The following is a 21,369-nucleotide window of genomic DNA, read 5'->3' on the forward strand; positions in this document are numbered from 1 at the left end:
GGTGAAGAACAGGGGTGACGTGGGAAGGAAGAGCACCCAGCCGGCAGCACTGCATTTTGCAGAGCAGGTCACTGGCTCCTGTTCTCAAGCAACTCAGATCGAGCGATGAGCCCTGCTTCTTGCGAAGCCGTGTTTCTCATTCAGCCCTTTGGCACGACGACCACTGGAAAGTGTGGAACTAACTGAAGAATTAATCACTGTTCGGATTTTATCTCCTTTACCTTCTGTCTGGAAGCTGCTGTAAAGTCAGTCAAAACTAATGCAGAGTCCAGAGGGAAGGGAGCAGGTAACTTGGAATGAGTGTTGTTGACACTCAACAGATTCTGACTGCTGCTCCAGATGAAGGCACGGCCACTGGATCAGACCTATTATTTTTGCTTTTTCTCCAGTGTGTTTGGACTTGCACGAGCTGGGCTCTGTCACATGTGGCCTCAAAGGAATTGTGAACCCCAACACCGTGGGCTGGGCTGGGCTGAAGGAGTTGGCTGATGGAGAATTTACGGTAAGAGCAAATGTATTTTTAACCACCAGGATATGCTTATCGTCAGGAAAGGGCAAGCAGCACTCCTATCTCTCCAGGGAAGGGGAAGTGTTGAGCATGGCTTTAGTTTTTTCCAGCTCTTTCCAAACTCTGAAAGGTTTTTTCTTCCTGAGACATGTTGTCGGATTAAATCAGGGAGTTAAATAGACATCAGTCTTGGGTCACAGGTGAAAAACGCTAAATGCCAGGCAGGCAGTGTTTTTCCATTGCATATAATGTGTCTTTATCCCTTTTGTGTTCAGGAAAGACCTTCGGAAAGACTGCTTTGAAACTGATCTGTTTGTTTGGCTTTTTTTTAAACACATTTAGTGTCTGTCCAGAAGCTTTCAATTTTTTAGGGCAACTTTGATGTTTTCTGTCTCAGAGAGGAAAGCAGACTCCCCTCCTTGCAGCCCTCCACCCCACCCCGCTGCCTCTGCAGCAAGCAGTGCACCAGGCAGCCATGATCTTGAGCTGCTTTTTGGCTTGGTTGCTTGACCGGAGCGGGGCAGGGCATGCTCCCCTCACTGCTGCTGGGTGTGCCCTGTCCCATGGGCTCTGTACCCGTGTTTGAGCTTCGCCACTGGGGAAAGCAGCAGCTGTGTGCAGGTGGCTGTGCTTGGCTCCCTTCCTACCTGCGTGCAGGGACGCGTGGCCCAGCTCAGGGCTCATGTCCCAGCGGCGGGGCCCTGACATTTTCCACTGCCTGAGCTGCTCTCACCAGCTCTAATCCTGCCTTGGAAGTAGGAAAGCCTTTAACACACAATGTAATTTACTGGCAAGACAGATGACAATAATGATCCCTTTCAGGGCACCTGGGCAGGAGGGGTTTTGCTGATGCTATAAATACATCGGGTTGGGGTAGGAGTCACAAAGGAAAGACAGGCTTTGAAATGCTAAACGCTGCCTGCCTACCAGGTGCCTTGTGCTGCTGCTGCCTGTGCTGAGCACTGCTGCCCACCTCCATGGCGGAGAAGTCCAGTCTCATCTCTCCTCCTGCAATCTGCAGCCTTCATCAGCTGCAAGTCCTGCTCTCGTCCCTCCTCTGGCCATTCTTTGGCATCTCTCTTTTGTTTAGAGGAGGTTCAGGTTGGATATTAGCAAAAATTTCTTTGAAAGAGTGGTGATGCGCTGGCACAGGCTGTCCAGGGAGGTGATAGAGTCACTGTCCCTGGAGATGTTAAAGAACCGTGGGGATGTGGCACTGAGGGACGTGGGCAGGTGGGGGTGGGTTGATGGTTGGGCTTGGTGAACTTAGTGGTCTTTCCCAGTCTTAATGATTCTGTGATACCAGTGAGCACTGGCTGTGGCCCGCACAATGAAGTGGAAGGATGACCCAGTGGCCTGCTGTCAGTGCGCAGTTCAGTTTCACCTTTGTTTTTCCTTCGTGTGGTGACATTGCAGGGGCAGAGAGGGCTGTGCTGCTGCTTGAAAGTGAGTTTTGGAGTGGCTTTAGCCTCAGTCTCTTGCCAGTGATACACTTGTGTTGGAGGATCCCTTCAGTAGGTAAAGGGCCTGGACACCAGGCGGGGCTGTTCTCTTCGTGCAAGTCTCACTAGTCTGCAGCTGAATCTTCTTTCTCATTGGTTTAATTGCCCTTTCAGTTCCCCATCGTACTGAATAATGCAGCAGAATCCATTTTCTGCCTCTCACTCCACCTCTTTGTTTCAGCTATGCCTGTGCTGTTCTCCTTGCTGCTGTAGTGTGAAATATTCAGGGAGAAATGTGAAACTCATCTGAAAGTCTCATACCACATCTTAGAGCTTGCCACGAGGCACAGAACGTTCCTGGTTCTACCTGCTTTGAAGAGGAAAGGAAAGCTGCAAGCACAACGCTGTTTGGTCTCGGCAGAAGCTTTGGAGACCAGCCCGTTTTCATGGAAACTGGGTTGTTACTATTGGTTTGGTTTTATGTCAGGACTTGAGTGATTCCTAAATCATTCTTCTATTTTCATGAAGTGGTTTGTGAATCACACGTGAAGTGATGGAGTTAGCAAATCCTGCTTCCCTTTGATGTACAGTCACCTAACCTTCTCATTTTTGGAACTGCTCCCTGGGATTTTCTGGTTTATTATTAATATTTCAATGAAAGTTGTTTAAAAAACAACACTACTACCTGTTTTCTTGTTTAAAGAGAACAAGAAAGTTGTGTAAGCTAAAATGAAAACAGAACTGGTTTGCAGCTGAATAATTGTGTAACCTCCATGTTAAGAAATGAGATGAGGAAAGGACTGAGGAGAAACAGTCTGAAATGAACCCTGCAGGTACAGGGCATTGGCTGAGGTTAAACAATCGCTGCTCACTGCTGTACTCACTACAGCTTGGTTTGGCAATGATGTTGTGCCATCATAGTACTGCTCATAAGATGGACAGGAGGCTCTAAGTGCAGAAATGTTTGATCTGTCTCCATTCAGACATGTAGTGTCAGAACCAAGCTCCCCACTACTCAACTTGTTTACAGTGTCTCTCAACTTTTCTATCCTTGCAGAATGGTGCTTTACCTCCTGCAGATATTGGTCTGGTGATTGACATACAAGGAAATCATACATTTCTCTTTACTACTTTACCCAGGTCTTTCCGGGCTCTCTTTTTTTCCCCTTAAGCTAACCTGTTCAGTGGAGCTGGTGTAATTGCAGTGGCACTGGACCTTGCTTTGAGATGAGAGAGACTCTTCAGATTTGCACTTTGTTGTACAAATGTATTGTTATGAAGGCCCTGAAGATTAATGTTTTCTTGTCTAATTAGCTGCAGTGAACAGTTCAGGGGTAGCACAACTGTCGTCTGCTTTAGCTTTGAGTTTGAAAAGGAGGGTATAATATTACCCTGAATGTTTTGCTATCTGTAGGAGCGACTCGAGCTGAAGTTTTTGCTGTTTCCATTTTTTTCACTACCATTAGCAGCGTGTTGAGACAATATCTTCTCACAGGATTTCTCTGGGACATTATGTTCTGTGGATATGATCTGGATTTGTGTAAGTAAATAAATCTTTCTCTGTGATTGAATTCAACTCAGTTATCTGAGTTGAGGAGCAGCACAATAGTGTAGTCTAGCCCAGGGAGCCGCCATCATCACAGCTGCAGGCATCAATACCCCTGTGCTGCTTTCTAGGGAAGCGTGGAAGGAAGGACTCTTCCCTAAAAGTTCACACTCTGTTTCCAGCACACAATGCAAGCATTGCTCTTGGGTCTGACCCTGGGTTTGACATGTGGAAGTAGCGTTAAATTTGCAAAGCAAAGAAAGGTTCCAGTCCAGCAAATACTTGGGGCTATGGTTAGGTTTTATATTTGCAGAACCTTTGGTCTGACTTACAAAGGCCCCTGTGAACGTAGTGAGCTGGTAGACAAGGAAGTGTTGTGTAGACCTGGAATGGCACTCAGTTAAAAGCAGAAGAGATCAGGAAATCTGAAAATTTGGAGAACGAAGGGGAGTGCCTTATCAGCAGAATTTCTCACAAACTTTACCACCACGCTCCCACTGTACCAGTTTATTAAAGAGACCTGAAAAAAACCTTACTTCTTGCCAGCCTGGGAGACTCCTATCACAGTTATGACAGGTTTATTCCATTTGCAAGTCAAAACAAGTTTCTCCTCTCTCTTGGAGGTACATGATAATCATATTGCTACACCAGCTACCAATGCCTATAATGTTTGGTATTTGCACTTTCCTGGCACCATCCTGATTGGCAAAACAAGGCTTGCTTGGGTGTTAAGTTTAGCATAAGAGACTCTCCTCATTAGGTCTGGGTGCCATGAATCAGAATGATTAAGTGATTTGTCCAAAGCACAAAACAGATTTAGTGTTTCTGCACTGCAGTCTTAATAAATCATGAGTGTCACCAGAAAATCATGTGTCACTAAATTCACAAATATTACCCAAAAATATTGCATCCTATCCCATAAACATGATCTGTTTCTATTTATAATATGGGCTTCAGACATTTACCATTTATTTTTTTCCTAGAGAATGCCTAGAAACTTGAAATTATGGTAGTTTAAATCTTCTCCATGTCAAGCAAATGTCACTGGTGGCCTGAGCTCTGATCCTTGCTCTTATCTGCAGTGAGTGACTTGGAGGATAGAGAAGGACAGATCTTTTGAGGTGCCAGACAATCACTGAAGGTTGTCACCTGTCCTCCTGACTTCAAAGTCAGTTCATGTGTTGGACGTGCCTCTCTTGTTCCCTGCTTCTAGACAGGAGAAACTGCCATGCCACAGGCTGCTGATCCGACGTGCTAATCCTCCTGGCTGAGACTCTCCCCCTCCTTAGCAGTTTGTGTGGTAGCTCCCAGGGTTGTTCTGGGAGCAGAGTCCTGTGATGGAGTGTAGAGCAGGGGAAGGAGGAAAGGCTGTTCACGCAGGTGAGTGGAAGGACTCTGTTTAGAGCTTCTTGTATACAGAACAGCTTGCTGTCAGCTGACTAAGAAGCTGACTTCTTCAGTGAGATGAGCATAATTTTTACTCTGCTCCTGCTCAGAAACTCTCCCCTAGCTGCAGGGGCAGCCAGATATGCCTCCTTTTGCCACAGGGCTCAGCAAGATGCAAGCGGATCTCACCTTTAATGCCTCAGTGCACAGTGATGCTGCTGGAAGGAGGAAGTAAGAATAAGGCAAAACCGCTCCAGTACCTTAGCCCTGCTCCCTCTCTTTGCTCTTCTGATTGTATTAATGCTCTTCTGCAGAAGTGTTGTGCAGTGTTCTGCAGGAGAGGAGCCTTGGTCATACACCCCTGTGCTTCTGCTCAGAGGAAGGCTGCATCCCTTCCCATACGAACTTAAGAGGAGCTGCTTCAGCAGATTCACACACTTAAATCTGCTTTCACAAGGCTAAATGGTAACAAAGGACACCAGAATCTGCTCTGAGACTTTTTACCCAAGCATTATGCAAACTGTATGTAAACTTCCTCTCACCATGTGAGATAAGCCGTGCCTGAATGCCATTTTAGTTGATGGGTTTGGTGCTGGGGCTTGGAGTTGCCCCATCCTACCATGCACCAACCCTGAAGCATGCCCAAGGGCAGCCCGCTGACAAGCCCTGAGGCTCCCAAAGTATGCTGGGCTCAGGCTGACGCTCTGAAATCCATCCCACGTGGCTTCCCATCGAGTGGCTGCTGGGTTTCCCAGCGGCTGGGGTCAGGGTGACTCCTTTCTGGACAGAGCCACGATGCTGATGTGGCAGAACCAATCTCTATGTGGCTGCTGGCAGAAGTGGCCACAGTCCCACAATTTCTGGTAGGCAGCGTTGGCAAGTGGTGCTGGCCAAAGCTCAGTCAGGACCAGAAGTTCTTGGGGAGGCAGTAGAGTTGCAAACAAGCATGGCCTTGGCCATGTACCATGGACCAGGCTCATCAGGCTCCCTGCTGCTTGCATGCTGTGCCAAATCCTACTTCCTCTGATGCTCTTTCAGTATTAGCACACCAGGTCATATGTCTGATGGGTGCAGGGACAGGGAAGTCCCACCAGAACTTTAAGGTTTGTGGGCATCTGGCTGGGGCCAACTCCATTTCTGTCTCTCCTCGCCCCTATGCTATTCTTTTCTCCTTTTTTTATTCCCTTAAAATGTCTCACCAAAGCCATACCTCCAAATCCACTGTTTACACTGCATTTGTTTGAGCAGATTTACACTCTGTGCGTTCAAACCTCAGTTTACTTTGAACTAACCTCCCTGTGCAGGCAATCCCCACTAACTTATCTTGCCCAAAGCAACTTGCCCACTTGAATTGGGATAAGTACGTGCTTCCCAGCTGGTCCATTGTTCTGCTGCTAAATATTGCTCAGTTACCCTACCATGCCAAGCCTGATTTATATCTGTGGATTCTGCAAGGCAAGCTGTGGAATGCAAATTATTCTGGTGTGTTTGCAGGTCTGTGCTGAGGAGGAGCACAGAAGCTTGATCCTTCTATTTCTCAATGGCTTGTTATTGTTATGTAAGTTGCATTGCCCCACCACTTTGATATATATTGCTGGGGTTTTGCAGGTGACTATTCTTTTGTAAGAGAGACCAGGATCACAAAAAATTATGTGCATATCTAGCAGGGAACTGGCATTCCAGTGGTGATCACACTACTTGTATGCTAACCTTTCTTCCAAAATCTCACCCAGAATCTATCTCCAGGCAAAGGTGGTGCCTCCTCGAGCACTTCACAGTGCTCAAGTGCTTAGAGAAGGATCTCTGACAGCAGATAATGCTGTTAGCATAGCAAAGTCTAATGTAAGGCAGGCTGCTTTCCACAAGCTCTTTTATCTCAGGTAAGCAATATAATTTTTTGCTTTCACTTAATAACCCCAACAACCAAGAAGTAGAGGAATAATTTGGTAATTATATGTTCATTTGATGGAGTGCATCTAAGTGGCTGCAAATGCTTGCAGATTTTAATAACTCTACGAAGTTCCATTCCAGTCATGCTGGTTAGATGTCCCTTCTGGTCTACTTCTGAACAAAAGAAACAATTTTATCAGCTGCCCAAGTGAGAGTTTTGGGGACTTTCTTACACAGAACAAGGCAAGAGTAGGAGAGAAAACCTCCCCCTCACACGCACGCTTGCTCCCTCTTGAGCAGCTATCCCTGCTCTTGCAGGCAGGCTGGGTGGATTAGCTGCAGTGCCAGGAAAGAATGATGATCCTACTCAGCACTAAATAACCCTGTGGGGAGGGATGACCTAGAAGGGAGCTGCGAGGAGGGCTGGGAGAGTGGTGAGAGGAGGCACTTCTGCCTTATGTGTGAATTAAAATGTGTTTGATTACTGGATGGATCTAGGGCATCAGCATGGCTCTTGAGTCCTGCACGTAATGTCTCACAGATGAAAGGACTGTCTGGATGTGGGGATCTCAGTGCTTGAGGCAACTTCATCCTTGCTTCAAGTTTGCTCCTGGGCTAATGCACACCACTGCATTGACACGACTGCACTGACGTCCAGGCCTGCTTTGTCACAGACTATGGTTTCTAAGCTTCCTCTCTTAGCCACGTTCCATCCCACCTGTCCTCCTGCTGCTGCATGGGGCACGATGGCTGTGCTTTCCTGCAGACATCCCGGTCAGGTTATTTAGGTGATCTCTGCGCCACACAGGCAGGACCTGACTGGCGATACCTCTCCTTGCATTCAGAGCTTGTTTTAAAACAAATGCTGGCACTAAACAACTAAATGCTGTCCACTTTAGCAAAGCCAAGACTCATCTTGAATATGTGCTTTCTCTTGTGCTTTCCGTAGTTTTGTGCTCTGAGTGGTTTCTGACTGACTTCCAGCAAGGCAATGGTCAACCTGACTACTATTTGTCACCTCCTATCAGCTAAATATAATTTGGATTTTACTTATCTTGTGTCTTTAACAAGCTCTCCAATGTGGCTTCTTCCTGGAAAAAAAAAAATCCACGTGTTGCTGTCCTTACACAGAATAAATAAAATCTGTCTGTGTTCTTGCCACGTTTAGCTCTATATATATCCCTGGTACACAGAGGAGATATCAGCTTGGGAATTGGCATGCTGAGAGTAAATAAATGAATTTACAGTAAAGCCTGGTTATTGTTTTTAAAGACCTATTGAAAGGAGAAGACTGTTCTTAATTTTCTCTCGTAATTTCATTTCAAGATGTGCAGCCTCCAGTGGTCTGTTGGAGTGGGCCTCTGCTGTTATCTTTGCTCTCCAGTTGGAAACCCAAAGGACGCTGAGGTGCTGGCTCCTGGCTGTGCTCACCAGCAGAAGCCCTTTCCACCATGGGACGGGATCCTGAGGGCCGGTGAAAAGAGCTGTTAATCCTGTGCTGTTTGCTTTGCACACCACACCCCTGCTTATTGCCCACAATCTAAATTACAGGGGCGGCCAAACTTGCTTCCTGTTAAAAACAATAGCCCTGGCTGACACATCACATCGTAATGCGCCGAGTGTGGGGGAATGGCGGGGTGGGTTTTATGGGCAGATGGGTCCTGGTCCTGCTGGGGTCTGTCAGCGGGGTATAGACGGCAGCTAAGGAAATACGTAGGGGCTGCTGGTGGTGGTCTGCCACAATGGGAAGTCGCTTGGAGGATGTAAATCAGGGAAAACCTAGCTGAGAACGTGGGGGAAGCTTCCTGAAAAGGATCATCCAAAGTTTATGAATTCGGTGAGAGTTTCAGTAGGAAAGAGTAGTGAGAGTCCAGCTGTCTCAAAATCTCAGCTGAGCTTTTCTCTGTAAGAAGGAGGGTATTATTTTATTGCAGGAAATATTTTCATTAGGCAGCTTTCATCTGAAGTATGTTACATGGGGATATTAGACCTAATTTCCTCTGTTTCTTTTACCTCTTCTAGGAAATGCATGTAACAGTCAGAGCTGATGTTCTTTGTGTCTAATAGCACAACGGGGAAGAGTTGCACCGGGCAGGAGAGTCGGTCCTTCTGCGAACAGGGGATTTACAGCCAAAGCCCCAGGTACTTCCCAGGTACTGTGTGGAATCGCAGCCAAAATGTCAGAGGACATAGGTAATAGGTAATGTACTCAGCTCTTCATGCGCAAATATTTTTGTATTCGCAGTATTTGGCTCACAAAGGCCAGGACAGGCTGGGTGTGAGCAGGACTGCTGTTCTTCAAACACCTGGCCACCAGTGCTAAAAAAAAATGTTTTTTTTCTTTTTATTTTTTCTGACATATCAAGACACTTCTAGTGAATGTGCAGAAAATCCTTCAGTTTCATGCAATCTTAAGATGTACAGCGCTTTCTGAAATAGGAATTGCCTTTCTCCTCTTTGAAATGGACTATGTCACCATCTTGCACCCAGGGCCGGATCACTGCTGCTGCCCCATGTTTACCCTGGTGAGGTGCCACTGAGGTCGGCTGTTTTCACTGCAGCTGAGCTGGCCCAGCACCACAGCAAAGGGGCGGTGAGTCAGGCCCACGATTGTTTAAGTGCAGGAAAACGAGCTGTATGTGCAATGTGATCTGGGCACTGGAGCTGGAAAATCCGTAGGAGCCCTTTTGCTGTCGGTTGGAGGAGACTTATGTTATGAAAGTGTTCCTGGGCCATTATTGAGGCCTATTTTTCAAGGGATGCTGGCACGTTGGGAAACTGCGCTTATTTCGATTTTAATGTTCTTTTGTTCTGCATTCTGACTCAGAATAATACCTTTCCCCTATGAGCCAGAATTACAGCTGGAACCAGGTTAGGGGTTCAAAATTAATCCAGTTTTCCAGAGATCTGCCTCACTAATAGGAGTTAGAAGTAATTTTCCTTATCTCTACCTACAATTTCCAAGGGAAAATCCCGGGTATACTTTGGGAATCCCAAGTGTATTTTGGGAAGGTTCTCTCTCCCTGCTTTTATTCTTGCTGTGGGATCAGATGACATCTGGCTCCATTGCTTTGTCAGCCTGTAGGTAATTTACTCTTTCTATCTCTCATCTAGCATGATCTATACGATCCTCCCCTGAGACATTTTTACGTCTGGAATGAACTCCCCCTTCTCCTCTGGTGAACACTGAGGCAGATGATTAACTGTACCCAAGTCTACCCCTTTTTCTCTGTAAATTATCCTTTACTGTCTTCCTCCTTCCTTTCATTGGCTTTCGCTAACAACCCCATGAAACGTCTGACTCCTTGTTTTTTTTCTAGGGAAAAAATTTAAACAAAACCACATTCAGGCACACAGACATACACACGCAGAATATGAACAATGAGCATTCACAGACAACCAACAGCATGCTCACAGAGATGTGCTTATATAGAGATACGATGACGTAAATCAACACCCAGCAGCATTTATTAAATTACCCAGTTATATACACAGAGGCACAGGCAGATGGGTAAAGGCTGCATTTTTACTGGTGGATGAATGGAAACATTGCTTCGGTGCCCACAGGAGGATATTTTGGAAACCAGTGGCAGCACCACATATTAAAGGTGATATCTCTTTATTCACTCTTGTGGACTAATTGGCTTATCCTAAGACATGGCAACTACAGCTGCATACCAAGTGTGAACCCATACGGTTTCATAGTCAAAGTCAGTGTGAAAACAGGGCAGCAGACTTTCCTGAAATCCTCCCCTCTTCCCAGGCAATGACTGATTCCAGAGACTGCATCCCAAATTCCCTCCTCTGATTGCTCTGGGCAGCCTATGTCTTCCTTTTTTCTTTCTGAAGAACTATCAAAGGAAACTAATGAGCCTGCCATGATTTCCATAACTCATTTGGATATTCATTTACAGGTGCTAGTAACAGAAAGCTAGTCCTTTGACCCTAAAATGGCTCCCTTCCCAGCTGCTTGTATGTTGGTGCTTTAGGGAACAGGCTTGCTGTAGGCCCTGCATACAATCAGGGGAAGATTTATTCCCAGAACACAGCTGCACAGTTCCAAAAAGGCTTCTTCCTGCATGCCCTCTGTCCTCAGAGTGTGGTGCAATGGGAAACACTGAAGTTCATTAATGGCTTATACCTGAGTACCCCCACACCCACTTAAAGAGAGAAGTTAACTCCAACAGCTGCCTGGAGTAAACTGACTCCCTAGCTGAATTTTTTTCTTTGTTGCTCACATGCAGATTTCTTTTCTTTTTTTTTTTTTTTTTTTTTTTAATTTAAAAATGCTGCTAAGCTAGCTGTGATCTCCTTAGGTGTCCTTGAACCCTGAGATCAACCTGCATCCTCAGTCTGCTTATACTGAGCTATCATTTATTTAGTATGAATCCTCCAAACATTCCATTAAACCAACCCCATGATCCCTACCCACACTTTCCTGTGCAGTGCACCTCCTGCTAACTTCACACATTTCTTTATTTCTTGTTTCACTGTCAAAATTCAGATAGTGTTTAGTACTGCTCTGATTCTCCTTTCTTTTGACAGCAGAACAAAAAAGAGGCCAAACTCACATTGTCTGTGCTCGCAAGCAAGACCTGCTACACACAGTGCCTTTATTCTGCTGGATGATGATAACCCAGCCCAGCTGTGCAGTTCCAAGGACTACCTCATGCAACTCCTCCCTCTCCTCCCATCACCTGTGTGGATGTGATAAACAAATGAAAATTGATAGCTATGTTGGTGCAATCTGCTGATGGAGTTAACCAATTTGCAACTTGTTTTTCAGCTGTGCCATCCATAGTACTCCCAGGGTCCTACCAAAAGGCTCAAGAACTGGTGCTAGATAGGTGATTCTTTCCTACAGTGTCCTTTTCTACATGTCTCTTAACACTCGCTACAGCATTAACAAAAACCTCAAACAATACGTGTTCTTTTTAGCCTTTTTCATATGTTACAAAAATAGCCTTATACACTGTCGATACATAGAAAATGCCTCCCTTCTGCAATAATGTGCATTCTCAGAATCTCTAATTTCTGTGGTCAGCCTTAGGCACTACAAAATCTATATGCATCATTATTCTTTTTCATGCTCTTTTTTTTCCCCCCTAGTTATGATATCTGATGCATTTCTTCTAGGTATATAGTACAGTTTGTGTGGGTGAAACCTACCATTACTGACCATCTGTTCTTTTCATAAAAATCTCTGGATTTGTCATCATCTTGCTCTGTTGCATGTCAGCTGGGGACTGACCTAAGCAAATCATTGTGATTCTCTTACTTTCCCCTTAGATTACCAAGACTACAAGGATATAATGCTTCCAAGAAACCAGCTATGCTTTGCTGGTAAAAATAAAAAGGTGTGCAATTACCAAAGCATTCCCTAACAGCTGATTTTGTTAGTTGTATCTGGGAATTTGTAAATCACGAAAAAGAGAAGTGTGTTAAATTGATGCTTCTCTCTGCCCTTTGTATTTGTTTTCTTAGACTTCACAGACCACGGACTGCCTTTATATGTATTTACAAGGTGCTCAGCACAACAAAGACACTAGCAGTAGGTGTGCACCGTCACCAGGTGAGAGTTCATACTTCACATCAGAACCTTGTTCATATAAATGTAATGTTAGGAAAGGACTGAGGACCAGTGAGAGAGCTTCAGCTGCATTTTGTGTAACATTGCATTTAAATACTTGAAACACACAATTTAGTAATAAAAAGATAATAAAAAGAACAACTAAGGATGTTATTCAATCTTTTCTTTCGTTCTCCAAGACACCTCTCTTCACCAGAGAATCTGTGGACACTAATCCTGCTGATACTCTTGACGCTTTTACATTCTGCTTTTTTTTTTTTTCGTATCTTTTGAAAACATCCAGGACTTTCAGCATTTTTTCCACTTCTCATTTCACTTCCCCAGAGCGTTGGTTCAGTGACTGAAGATGCACTTCCCTAATCTGTGGACTACCTTTTTCTTTCTTAGTTGTTCTTCCTTTGTTTTGGGGAAACTTCACCTTACTGTGACAAGCCCACAGCTCTGCACCATATCCCATTTCCCTTGGACTTGTAATGCTTATTCTGTGTTACAGTGATGTTTTATGAGTGTTAATACCTAACAGTGCTTTTTGGATTGATGAGCACTCACAGTTTGGAGTAGCTGCTAGGATGTGGCCTGTTGATGGAATAGGAAGTACTAGCTGGAGGTGGAAGATGAGGTAACAATCATGCAGACAGTTTAATGGAAACAGTGACTTCTCACCAAGTCCTGCCCAATGAAAGTTTTTCACGTACATCTTAAAGAAAAAAAGAGGCAGCAGCCTGATGAATTTTGCTGGAAGCTTTTCTTTTTTCCACGGCTTTTTCCATGCCTAGATATGTGGGTGACCCTGAAAGAAGGTCGAAAGAAGCTCGTGGGGGAGAAGTTTACCACTTAGGGCTGCTGTCACTTAGAAGGGTGATGTGGGAGAACGATAGCTGGTACCTTATCTGCACTGTCTAATTGGGTGCAGCGAAGCAGAGAAGAAATTTTAGGCTCTTCCCTCTTCCTCTGCATCTTCTGCTGATTTCCTTCCTATCTACTCGTCAGTTTATTTTAGTTGCCTCTTTGTTTCTGTTTGTCCCATTCAGGCTTAGACTTGAGAATACAGACTTGAGACTTCCTCTTTCCACTTGAATAAATTCCTCACCACAGCAAGTCTGTTAATGCTGGTTCAGCTCAGACATTTTTTAACCTTCTTTGTCTAGAGCTCCATCCTAACAGTACCAGGTAAAAATCAGACTGGAGCACTGTTCAGATCAGCAGATGGCAGGCTCCTTCTAGCAACTGATACCACCAGCTTCATCCTACATACTCCTGTATCAGAACATCTGATGATGACAGGCAGTAAAAAAGTAATGATTTCTGCGTCATGCACTCAAAAGTGTGCATTGTGTCAGACAGGAATCAAAGATATATTTGCCACCAGAGTCTGCGTGGCACGCAGTTAGCCCCATACTGTTATTGGCATTAGCTGGGAAAACAAGAACACAGTGACAGAGTAAATTTGAGAGGAGTAGAAATCTGAATGTCACATTGGAGTCTGATTTCCCTCTTATGACTTCACCTGTGGAGGTGTCTCCCAGAATTAATGCTAGGCTTAGAAGTGGGTGATGAAAAATTTGGGGAAGAGATGCTTGTAAATACTATCTTAATTTTATGCGTTTGTGATTGATGGTGCCCTAATCAAGCCCATCCTTCCCTCAGGGCAAATACAGAACTGCTCCTTGCAGGGTGGGTTTCTTTAATCTTTATCTAGATAGGTTTTAGATGTCCATCACTCCTTTTGGGAAACAATTCTGTTTTATGACTGCTGTACCTTCCTAAGGAGCCCCTACAGTGATTAAATCAAACTTCAAATGCAGGATTTCTAGCATTATTGATACAGCATCTCTTTTATGTTTTATATGTTTACTTAAATGTATTGTATTCCCCAGTTTCACTCAAGAGTGGCTTAGAAGTACTTTTAACACTACAGCATTGTTATGAAAATGAGCTGACTACCGAGTGTGATTGCAGGAATTTGCTCTGAGTCAACAGTGGCAATTTACAAGCATTGACTAAAGAATTCCATAATCCACACAGCACCTCTGTGAATAAAGGGAAGAAAGCTCCATTATCTCTAGTATGCATCAAGGATTAAAATATGAGAGGGACAGCTGCTGCGTGTGAGAGTCTAAACGGATACTGAATACAAGTCGGGAATTCCTGGTGCTCGCTTCTCTATTTGGCAAAACCACCTCACATTTCTGTACTGGTGTTTCTCAGGGACTTGTTGAGCCTACAGCAGCAGTGGGGTTCTTGTTGTTTTGTTTTCTTGTGGTTTTTGTTTTTTTATAACAAGTATGAATGTAGTAGGCCCTTACAGCCTCTGACAGAAAATTGCAGTGAAACAACAGAAGCAGATTTATTTTCTTCCCTCTTTGATTGGATTGGACAAAGATTTTGCCAAAACTGTTAATATCATAATATTCTGTAAAACAAATCAGGAATAATGCAAAGGTGGAGTAAAGAGTTACCTTATTCCTCTTTCTTGCTTTCCCTTTGACAGCGTACTACAAATCCAGCTAATCCTCTCTGGGGAGAGTGCTCTGTCCCTTGTTAAGAGCATCCCCATTAATCTCAGTATTTATATCTGGCCCTTGTTGCAATTGCTTCCTGACTCCCCTCATTTAGCTTGTCATACAATGCTACTGCATGGGTATACTCTCATACAAGGTGCTTTTAGGCACTAGCTTTTTTCCCTGTGTACATTTTGGCATCTCAAGTGTTTTCCCATGGGTTTTCCAAGCCCCCCCACTGCTCTACAGCCTGTGCTATTGGCACTGAGCAGTATTCACAAATTGCCCATCTTCTTTTCCTTCAGAATGTCACATTGTTTTTCTTCTAACACATTGATGTATTTGCTCATAAAAATTAAGATTCCTGGAAGAAAATTAAAAAACACAGTGACCCCCAAACTTTGTTTTGCAATACTGTGGTGCATACGTAGCTGAGATGTCTGTTGGGCTGCATGGAGCCAAACTCATAGAATCACCAAGGTTGGAACAGACTTCCAAGATCATCTAGTGTGTTCCAGTGCCCGACCGCTCTTTCGGAGAACAAATTTTTCCTAATATCCAACTTGAACCTTCCCTACCACTACTTGGGGCCATTCCTTCTTGTTCTGTCGCCAGTAATACAGGACAAGAGGCTGATCCCGCTCCTTACAGCCTCCTTTCAGATAGTTGTAGGTAGCTAATAATGTCTTCCCTGAGCCTCCTCCGGGCTGAACAATCCCAACTCCCTCAGCTGCTTCACATAAGACCTGTGCTCCAGACCCCTCACAGCTTCGTTGTCCTTCTCTGGACATGCTACAGGGTCTCGATGTCTTTCATGTAGTGAGAGGCCCCAAAGTGAACACAGCACTGAGGTGCAGCCTCACCAGATCTGAGTACAGGGGGACAATCACCTGCCTGGTCCTGCTGGCTACGCTATTTCTTATACAAGCCAGGATGCCATTGGCCTTCTTGGCCACCTGGACACACTGCTGGCTCATGTTGACCAACACTCCCAGGTCTATTTCCTCCACACAGGGAAGGCAAGACATCCAGCTTTTGCTTGGTATAATTTATATGGAATATGAGAAGAGGCTTTAGTATTAATGTACTCAGCCTTGGGTCACATTAGCTGCAGGTTGGATGGCTGAAGCACATTTCAGCAAGCAGCATGTTTTGATTTCACTTGTCAGACAGGGCTTTTGGCTGCCCCATTCTGGCAGGCAATATGAGATTTCATACCTTGATCTTACCGTTCTGTGCTGAATTTCCTTCAGAGATCACCTGCAGCCTAGGAGTGTGGATTCAGTGAGCTGCAGACATTTAGCACCACTGAAGATCGGAGCTGTGTCCTTGACTTGCTAGCAGTGGTGCTGCCTGATGTGCTGTCCTTTTGCAATATCTCAGTGAATTTCAACATCAAGCTGCAGATTTCCACCTGGGGCCTGGATCTTGCCAGCTAACTCATGTGTTGGCTGCTGTAGACCACTGCTTTTTTTGTTTCCTCCTCTGAAACATGAGTTGAAACCTCTGCTCTGATTCACAAGGAAATTCACTTAAAACCACCAGATTCTTTACATACTGTCCTTCCATTGGCAGACATCTGTCAGGGATGACAATTCTGGTAGATTTAAAGCAGTGGTTTGAGCAGGTGGCTAGTTTGCACAAACTTGCACCAAAATAGTAACGTTGGTTACAGTTCTGACTGATGGAAGAGTTGCTGCAGGTGAGTGTGTGCAAATAATCCTTCCATTGACACCATAATTGTGTGTACCAGAACAGTGCAGCGGGTCAGACAAGAACAGGTCTCCCTTGTTCCAGGCATCATAGGAACTCCTAGAAACAGACAGTTCCTGCAGTGAAAAGCTTACATCTAAACAAAGCTGTCCTTTCAAAATTTACTTTGGAAGCCTTTTTTTTTAAATACCAGATCCGCACGTATTTACAGGTAGGAATAGATCTGATTTAATTTGTGTAAACGTGTGTCATTCACCCCTCACAGTGTATGGTATACAAAGCTTTGTGGGAGCTGCTTGTAACAGTTAGCACACAACGACTGGTTGGTTTGTTTGAGGAAACCAGGGCTTTTAGATACGGACAAATTGAACCTCTACAAAAGAGACTTTTGTCTTCCTGTTCGTTGTATTGTTCCTGTCATTAAATGAGAGTCTTTATGCTAGCTTTAGCCAAATTCTGCAATTCTGTGCACCATTCTAGAAACTGGTACTTAAGAGCGCTCTGGCAACTTCCTAGCCTTTTCCAGATAATTTTGACGCTGACATTCAACAAAAGTATTCATAGAGTTTGCTAGTATTGATAGGTTACAAAATCCTTCCCTGCTGAAAGCATTTAACCAGCAATTCTGCTGTCAGATGCAAGCCTATTTCAACACAATGGCTGTATAACAACACGCCATGATGGACACGCTCAGAATTGTGCACCATGCAGTCAGGAGTTGTCTCTGACAGCCGCCAGCACAAAAGGCTTGATGGCAAAAGCTCCCAACCCTTCCAGTCGCAGCTCGCCTCTCCAGCTGGTAATTGCGTGACTCCTGACGCGAACGTGAGTTTCAGATGAGAGTTTTCTCCTGGGCGGGTGATGGCTCTGCTGGAACCGCTGCCCCCGTGACCTCCCCTTGGAGAGCTGTTGCCAGAAGCCCAGCGGCAGGTACGTGCCGTGCAGCCCTCCCGTCACAGCACACCTTGCCTTTCCCTTCATTAGCGATGAGTTTCAACGTTTAATATTTAGATTCCTCCAACTGTTGTGCTGAAGCAGCTCAGTACATTCCTCCTGAAGTCCTGACCTCAGCCGTACCCAGCGCGACGCGTCCCACCTTTTAGTAACACGTGTGTGTATTATATGAAATATACACGTTATTGGTCCTGGTGGGGTGGTTCGGATCAGGAAACTGGAAGCAAGATCCACAGTCCATGACTACCGTGGCCTTTGGATGCTGGGTCATCGCCCTGCCCTGAGGCAGAGCCGCCCCCACCCTCGGGCATGCCCCGGGGTCCTGCGGGCTGAAGGAGCGGAACATCCGTCGCGATTAAACACAACAAAAAACCGTTTTTCTTTGCTTTTTCCAACAGCCTTCCTTCTCCTCACGGCGGAGGGCTGCCCTCCGCGGGCGCGCAGGTGTGCTCACACACCTCTGTCCTCCCCGGGCGGCTCCCTCAGGGCCGCGCCGCGCCGCCCCCCCCGGCCCCTCTGAGGAGAACGGGGAAGGGACGCGGAGTGCCGCGCGGGTTGCGCGGGAAGCGGCGCGCGCGACCGCCAACGCCGCTGCCGCCGCTGCCCTCGGCGGCTCCGCGGCCATTGACGTCAGGGAGGGCGGCACGTGACTCAGCCGGAGCCAATCGGCTCCGCCCGGAGCTGCTTCGGCGAGAGAGGCAGTGGGCAGCGCTCTCTCCTCTCACCGCCTCCTCCCGCGGTGGCGGCGCGCGGGGGGACACCACACACACAGACACACACATACACACACACATACACACACACAGAAACCCGCCCGCCCGCACCACACACACACACACACACACACACACACTCACTCACACACAAGCGCGCCCGCGCCCCGGCCACGCGCGGGCACCCACGCACCCACCTACATGCACACGCGCGCCCGCCGCCGCCCGCTGTCGCGCACACGCCCCGGGGGGAAGGAAGGAGCCGCGGCCGGCCGCCCCGCAGCCCCGCGCCGAGCCCCCGCCGCCGCCTTTTGTCTGCAGCCCCCGCCGGGAGCCGGGCGTGGATGTGGCGCTGCGGGAGCGGCGCGGGGCCCCGCCGCGGGGCGGAGGGGGAAGTTTGAATTCGGGTTCTGATCGCTTCCCCTGAACCCCGCTCCCTCGCCTCCCCGGCGGCTTTGTGTTCTTTTTTTTTTTTTTTTTTTTTTTTTTTAATTTTTTTTTTTCTCGATTTAAATTTTTGAGCCCGCCGCGTGGGGTCGGATCTCCTTTCTTTTCCTTCTCCTCTCCCCGCCTCCGCCCGCCGCCATCCCCTCAGCCGCGATGGATCGCAGCGGCGGCGGCGGCGGCGGCTCCGGCGACCGCGGGCAGCGCGCAGAGGACGGCAGAGCGCTCCCCGCAGAGCCGCCGCCGGGCCCCGAGGGCACCCGCCCCGCAGCCGCGCCGTGCCGCCGGGCCCTGCTGCACTGCAACGGCATGAGGTACAAGCTGCTGCAGGAGGGGGACATCCAGGTGTGCGTCATCCGGCACCCCCGGACGTTTCTCAGCAAGATCCTCACCTCCAAGTTCCTGCGGCGGTGGGAGCCGCACCACTTGACCCTGGCGGACAGCGCCGTCGCTTCGGCCACGGTGAGTGGAGCGGGGGACGCGCGCTTTGGGGTGAAAACGCGAGGTTTTGGCACGGCTCCGTGCCGGGCTTGGGTCGTTAATTCCGGCTGGCGGCGCCGACCTCCCCGCTCCGTTGTGCCCCCTCGCCCCCGGGAATCAATGGGCCGAGGGCGGCGCGCGGGCGCGGCGCGGGAGCGCGCTCCGGGGCTCCGCGTGCGGCTCGGGGCTCCGCGTCGGTGGGGAGCGAGCCCCCCGGTTTGGGCTGATGGCCGCTAGCGCAGCGCAGCTTTACGCAGGTTCTGACCAGGCAACGCTTCGATTGTGCTCCCCCCTCCTCCTCCCTTTTTTCATTTTTCTTTTTTTTTTTTTTTGCATCACATGTGAATGCCTCGTTTTTTCTCAATGGTTTCCTTCTGGCCTTCCTATAGGACACTCATGATATCAATGCACGTTGGCTTTTGTGTGGGTTCTCAGGAAGGGTGAATGGAGATGGGCTTCATCCAGTGTGTGGAGACTGGATTTTTTCACGTCGATAAATGGTCCCCCTGCATCACTCTGCAAATGCATGTCCCTTCTGCATTGCTCTGCAAATTACATGTCCCTTTTGCACTGCTTTGCAAATACAGATCCCTTCTGTAAACGCATGTTCCTTCTGCATCGCCCTGCACATACACTTCCCTCCTGCGCTGCACTTCATATGAATGTTCCTTCTGCATCACCCTACAAATACATGTCCTCCCGCATCTCCCTACAAATAAATGTCCCTTCATCACCCTACAAATACACGTCCCTCCTGCACGGCCCTGCAGACACGCTTCGTGCCGTGCTGTGCCCGCAGGTAGGCCAGCTGCCTGTTCTCACGGCGTTCCTCGTGCCACACGGACACCTCCGTACCGCTCGCACTGTGCTGCCGAGGGTGTTTGCATGGGAACGTGGTTCTTTCCTTGGTAGAAGTGCTGTGTGAGGGAGAAGGAAGCCTTGGGCGAGTGTTGCAGGAGGAAGGCCCCAAAAGATGCGGGCATGAGTAGTTTGTGCAGTTCCTCATTTTAAGGAGATTCCATCAGCACGAGGGGAAGTTGGATGTGGTGGGGATGAGGTGGTTTCCCAGCAGCATCCCCAGCTGGTGGTTGTTTCTGAGCAGAGAAGGACTCTGGCAAAGAAGCGCGATGGTGCTCCAGCCACGAATCTCTGCAGTGTGGCAATACTTAGGCATGAAGTTGTGTTTGCGCAGGAGACGCCAAGCTCTGCTCCCTGGCAGAGCTGCCACCCAAGAAATCATCCCCCAAAAGATTTCTCAAGTCCTGCAGGGTGGTGCTTTAATTAATGCGATGGCATTCCTAATTATTGTAGGCATAGAAGGAGCAAGTAGATAGCAAAGCATTGCGTGCACCATTGCAGGCTCCATTTTGTTGAGCAGGGCTCTGTGTGCTTAGTGTTGTGCCTTATCAATTTTTTTTTTCCGGTGCTAAGTCTCCAAGTAAATGCTGTGGTTCGCAGGGGTCTCTGTGCATCCATACTTGGAATGCTGTCTGTGTTTTGTAGGAAGTAACTGGGGGACTGGAGCGTGATTTGTGTTCACTTGTTACCTGGACGTGTGCTCAGCAGGTGTCTTGGTTCCACGATATCTGCATCTTCCTCTTTTTTGGAGATGAAATGATGTGACTTAAGCAAAACATGTGGTCCCCCCTGCGGAAATGGGGGACGGGCACAAGGCCAGAACCTCCCGGAGCCGTAGGTAGATATTGAGAGGCGACTGATTTGGTTTTAGAGGGCTGTAGAAAAATACCCATCCTTTCCATTGACAGTGAGCACTGGGAGCGCTCAGCAGTCTGATAACAAGGTCATTGTTACACACAGGGCTTTCCATAGCCAGGGTGCTTTATGAGCAGCTGCTAATTAATCTTCACATCGTCTCTCTGCAAATCCTCTGGCACGACGAGTTTTACCGCATTCCCTATAACATGAATAAAATTGAACAGGAAAATAACATCACTTTGTTTTGCATTTGAAAGCAAAAGTTGCGATGGCACCTACATCCAGACCTGGGAGGTGATGTCTGTGGGTACAGTGGATGGGTGTTTGGGTGATTCCAGGCATTTTCTGCCTTTTTCAGTGTCACCTGAAGCGTGTGTTGGAGTGGAAGTCTTCTCCACACAGGCTCCTGCATGTCAGCGCGGGGGCTGCGGAGCAGGAGCTGCCGCTCGTTTGTGTATGGGCTGCTCACTGCAGCTTTTTCTGGTG

General features: G+C 47.3%; 1 protein-coding gene and 2 long non-coding RNA genes across 7 annotated transcripts in view; 2 read left to right on the forward strand and 1 right to left on the reverse strand.

Moving 5' to 3' along the window:
- LOC110404258 overlaps nucleotides 1–16,785 on the reverse strand; it is a 26,121-nt gene extending 9,336 nt beyond the window's left edge. The window contains exon 1 of one of the 2 annotated variants that reach the window (XR_002442127.1): nucleotides 16,093–16,785. This is a non-coding gene — a long non-coding RNA (uncharacterized LOC110404258). Of the gene's footprint in view, nucleotides 1–16,081 lie in introns of both variants that reach the window. The other variant, XR_002442128.1, reaches the window with a different exon arrangement.
- Nucleotides 2,681–12,500, forward strand: LOC110404257. 4 transcript variants are annotated; one of them, XR_002442122.1, is made up of 4 exons: nucleotides 2,681–6,762; nucleotides 8,099–8,409; nucleotides 8,795–8,925; nucleotides 11,321–12,500. It is a non-coding gene; the product is annotated as an uncharacterized LOC110404257 (long non-coding RNA). The 4 variants fall into 4 exon arrangements; XR_002442123.1 differs by having other exon boundaries at nucleotides 8,795–8,914; nucleotides 11,318–12,500; XR_002442126.1 differs by lacking the exons at nucleotides 2,681–6,762; nucleotides 8,099–8,409 and adding an exon at nucleotides 8,416–8,609.
- The window catches only part of CMIP (c-Maf inducing protein), a 125,642-nt gene continuing 123,013 nt past the window's right edge, over nucleotides 18,741–21,369 (forward strand). Inside the window, exon 1 of the mRNA XM_021408345.1 lies at nucleotides 18,741–19,149. Within this exon, the coding sequence (XP_021264020.1) occupies nucleotides 18,844–19,149 (306 nt within the window). The 5' untranslated portion in view covers nucleotides 18,741–18,843. The remainder of the gene's footprint in view (nucleotides 19,150–21,369) is intronic.

Source organism: Numida meleagris, chromosome 10 (assembly GCF_002078875.1).
Source record: "Numida meleagris isolate 19003 breed g44 Domestic line chromosome 10, NumMel1.0, whole genome shotgun sequence".
NCBI lineage: Eukaryota > Metazoa > Chordata > Aves > Galliformes > Numididae > Numida > Numida meleagris.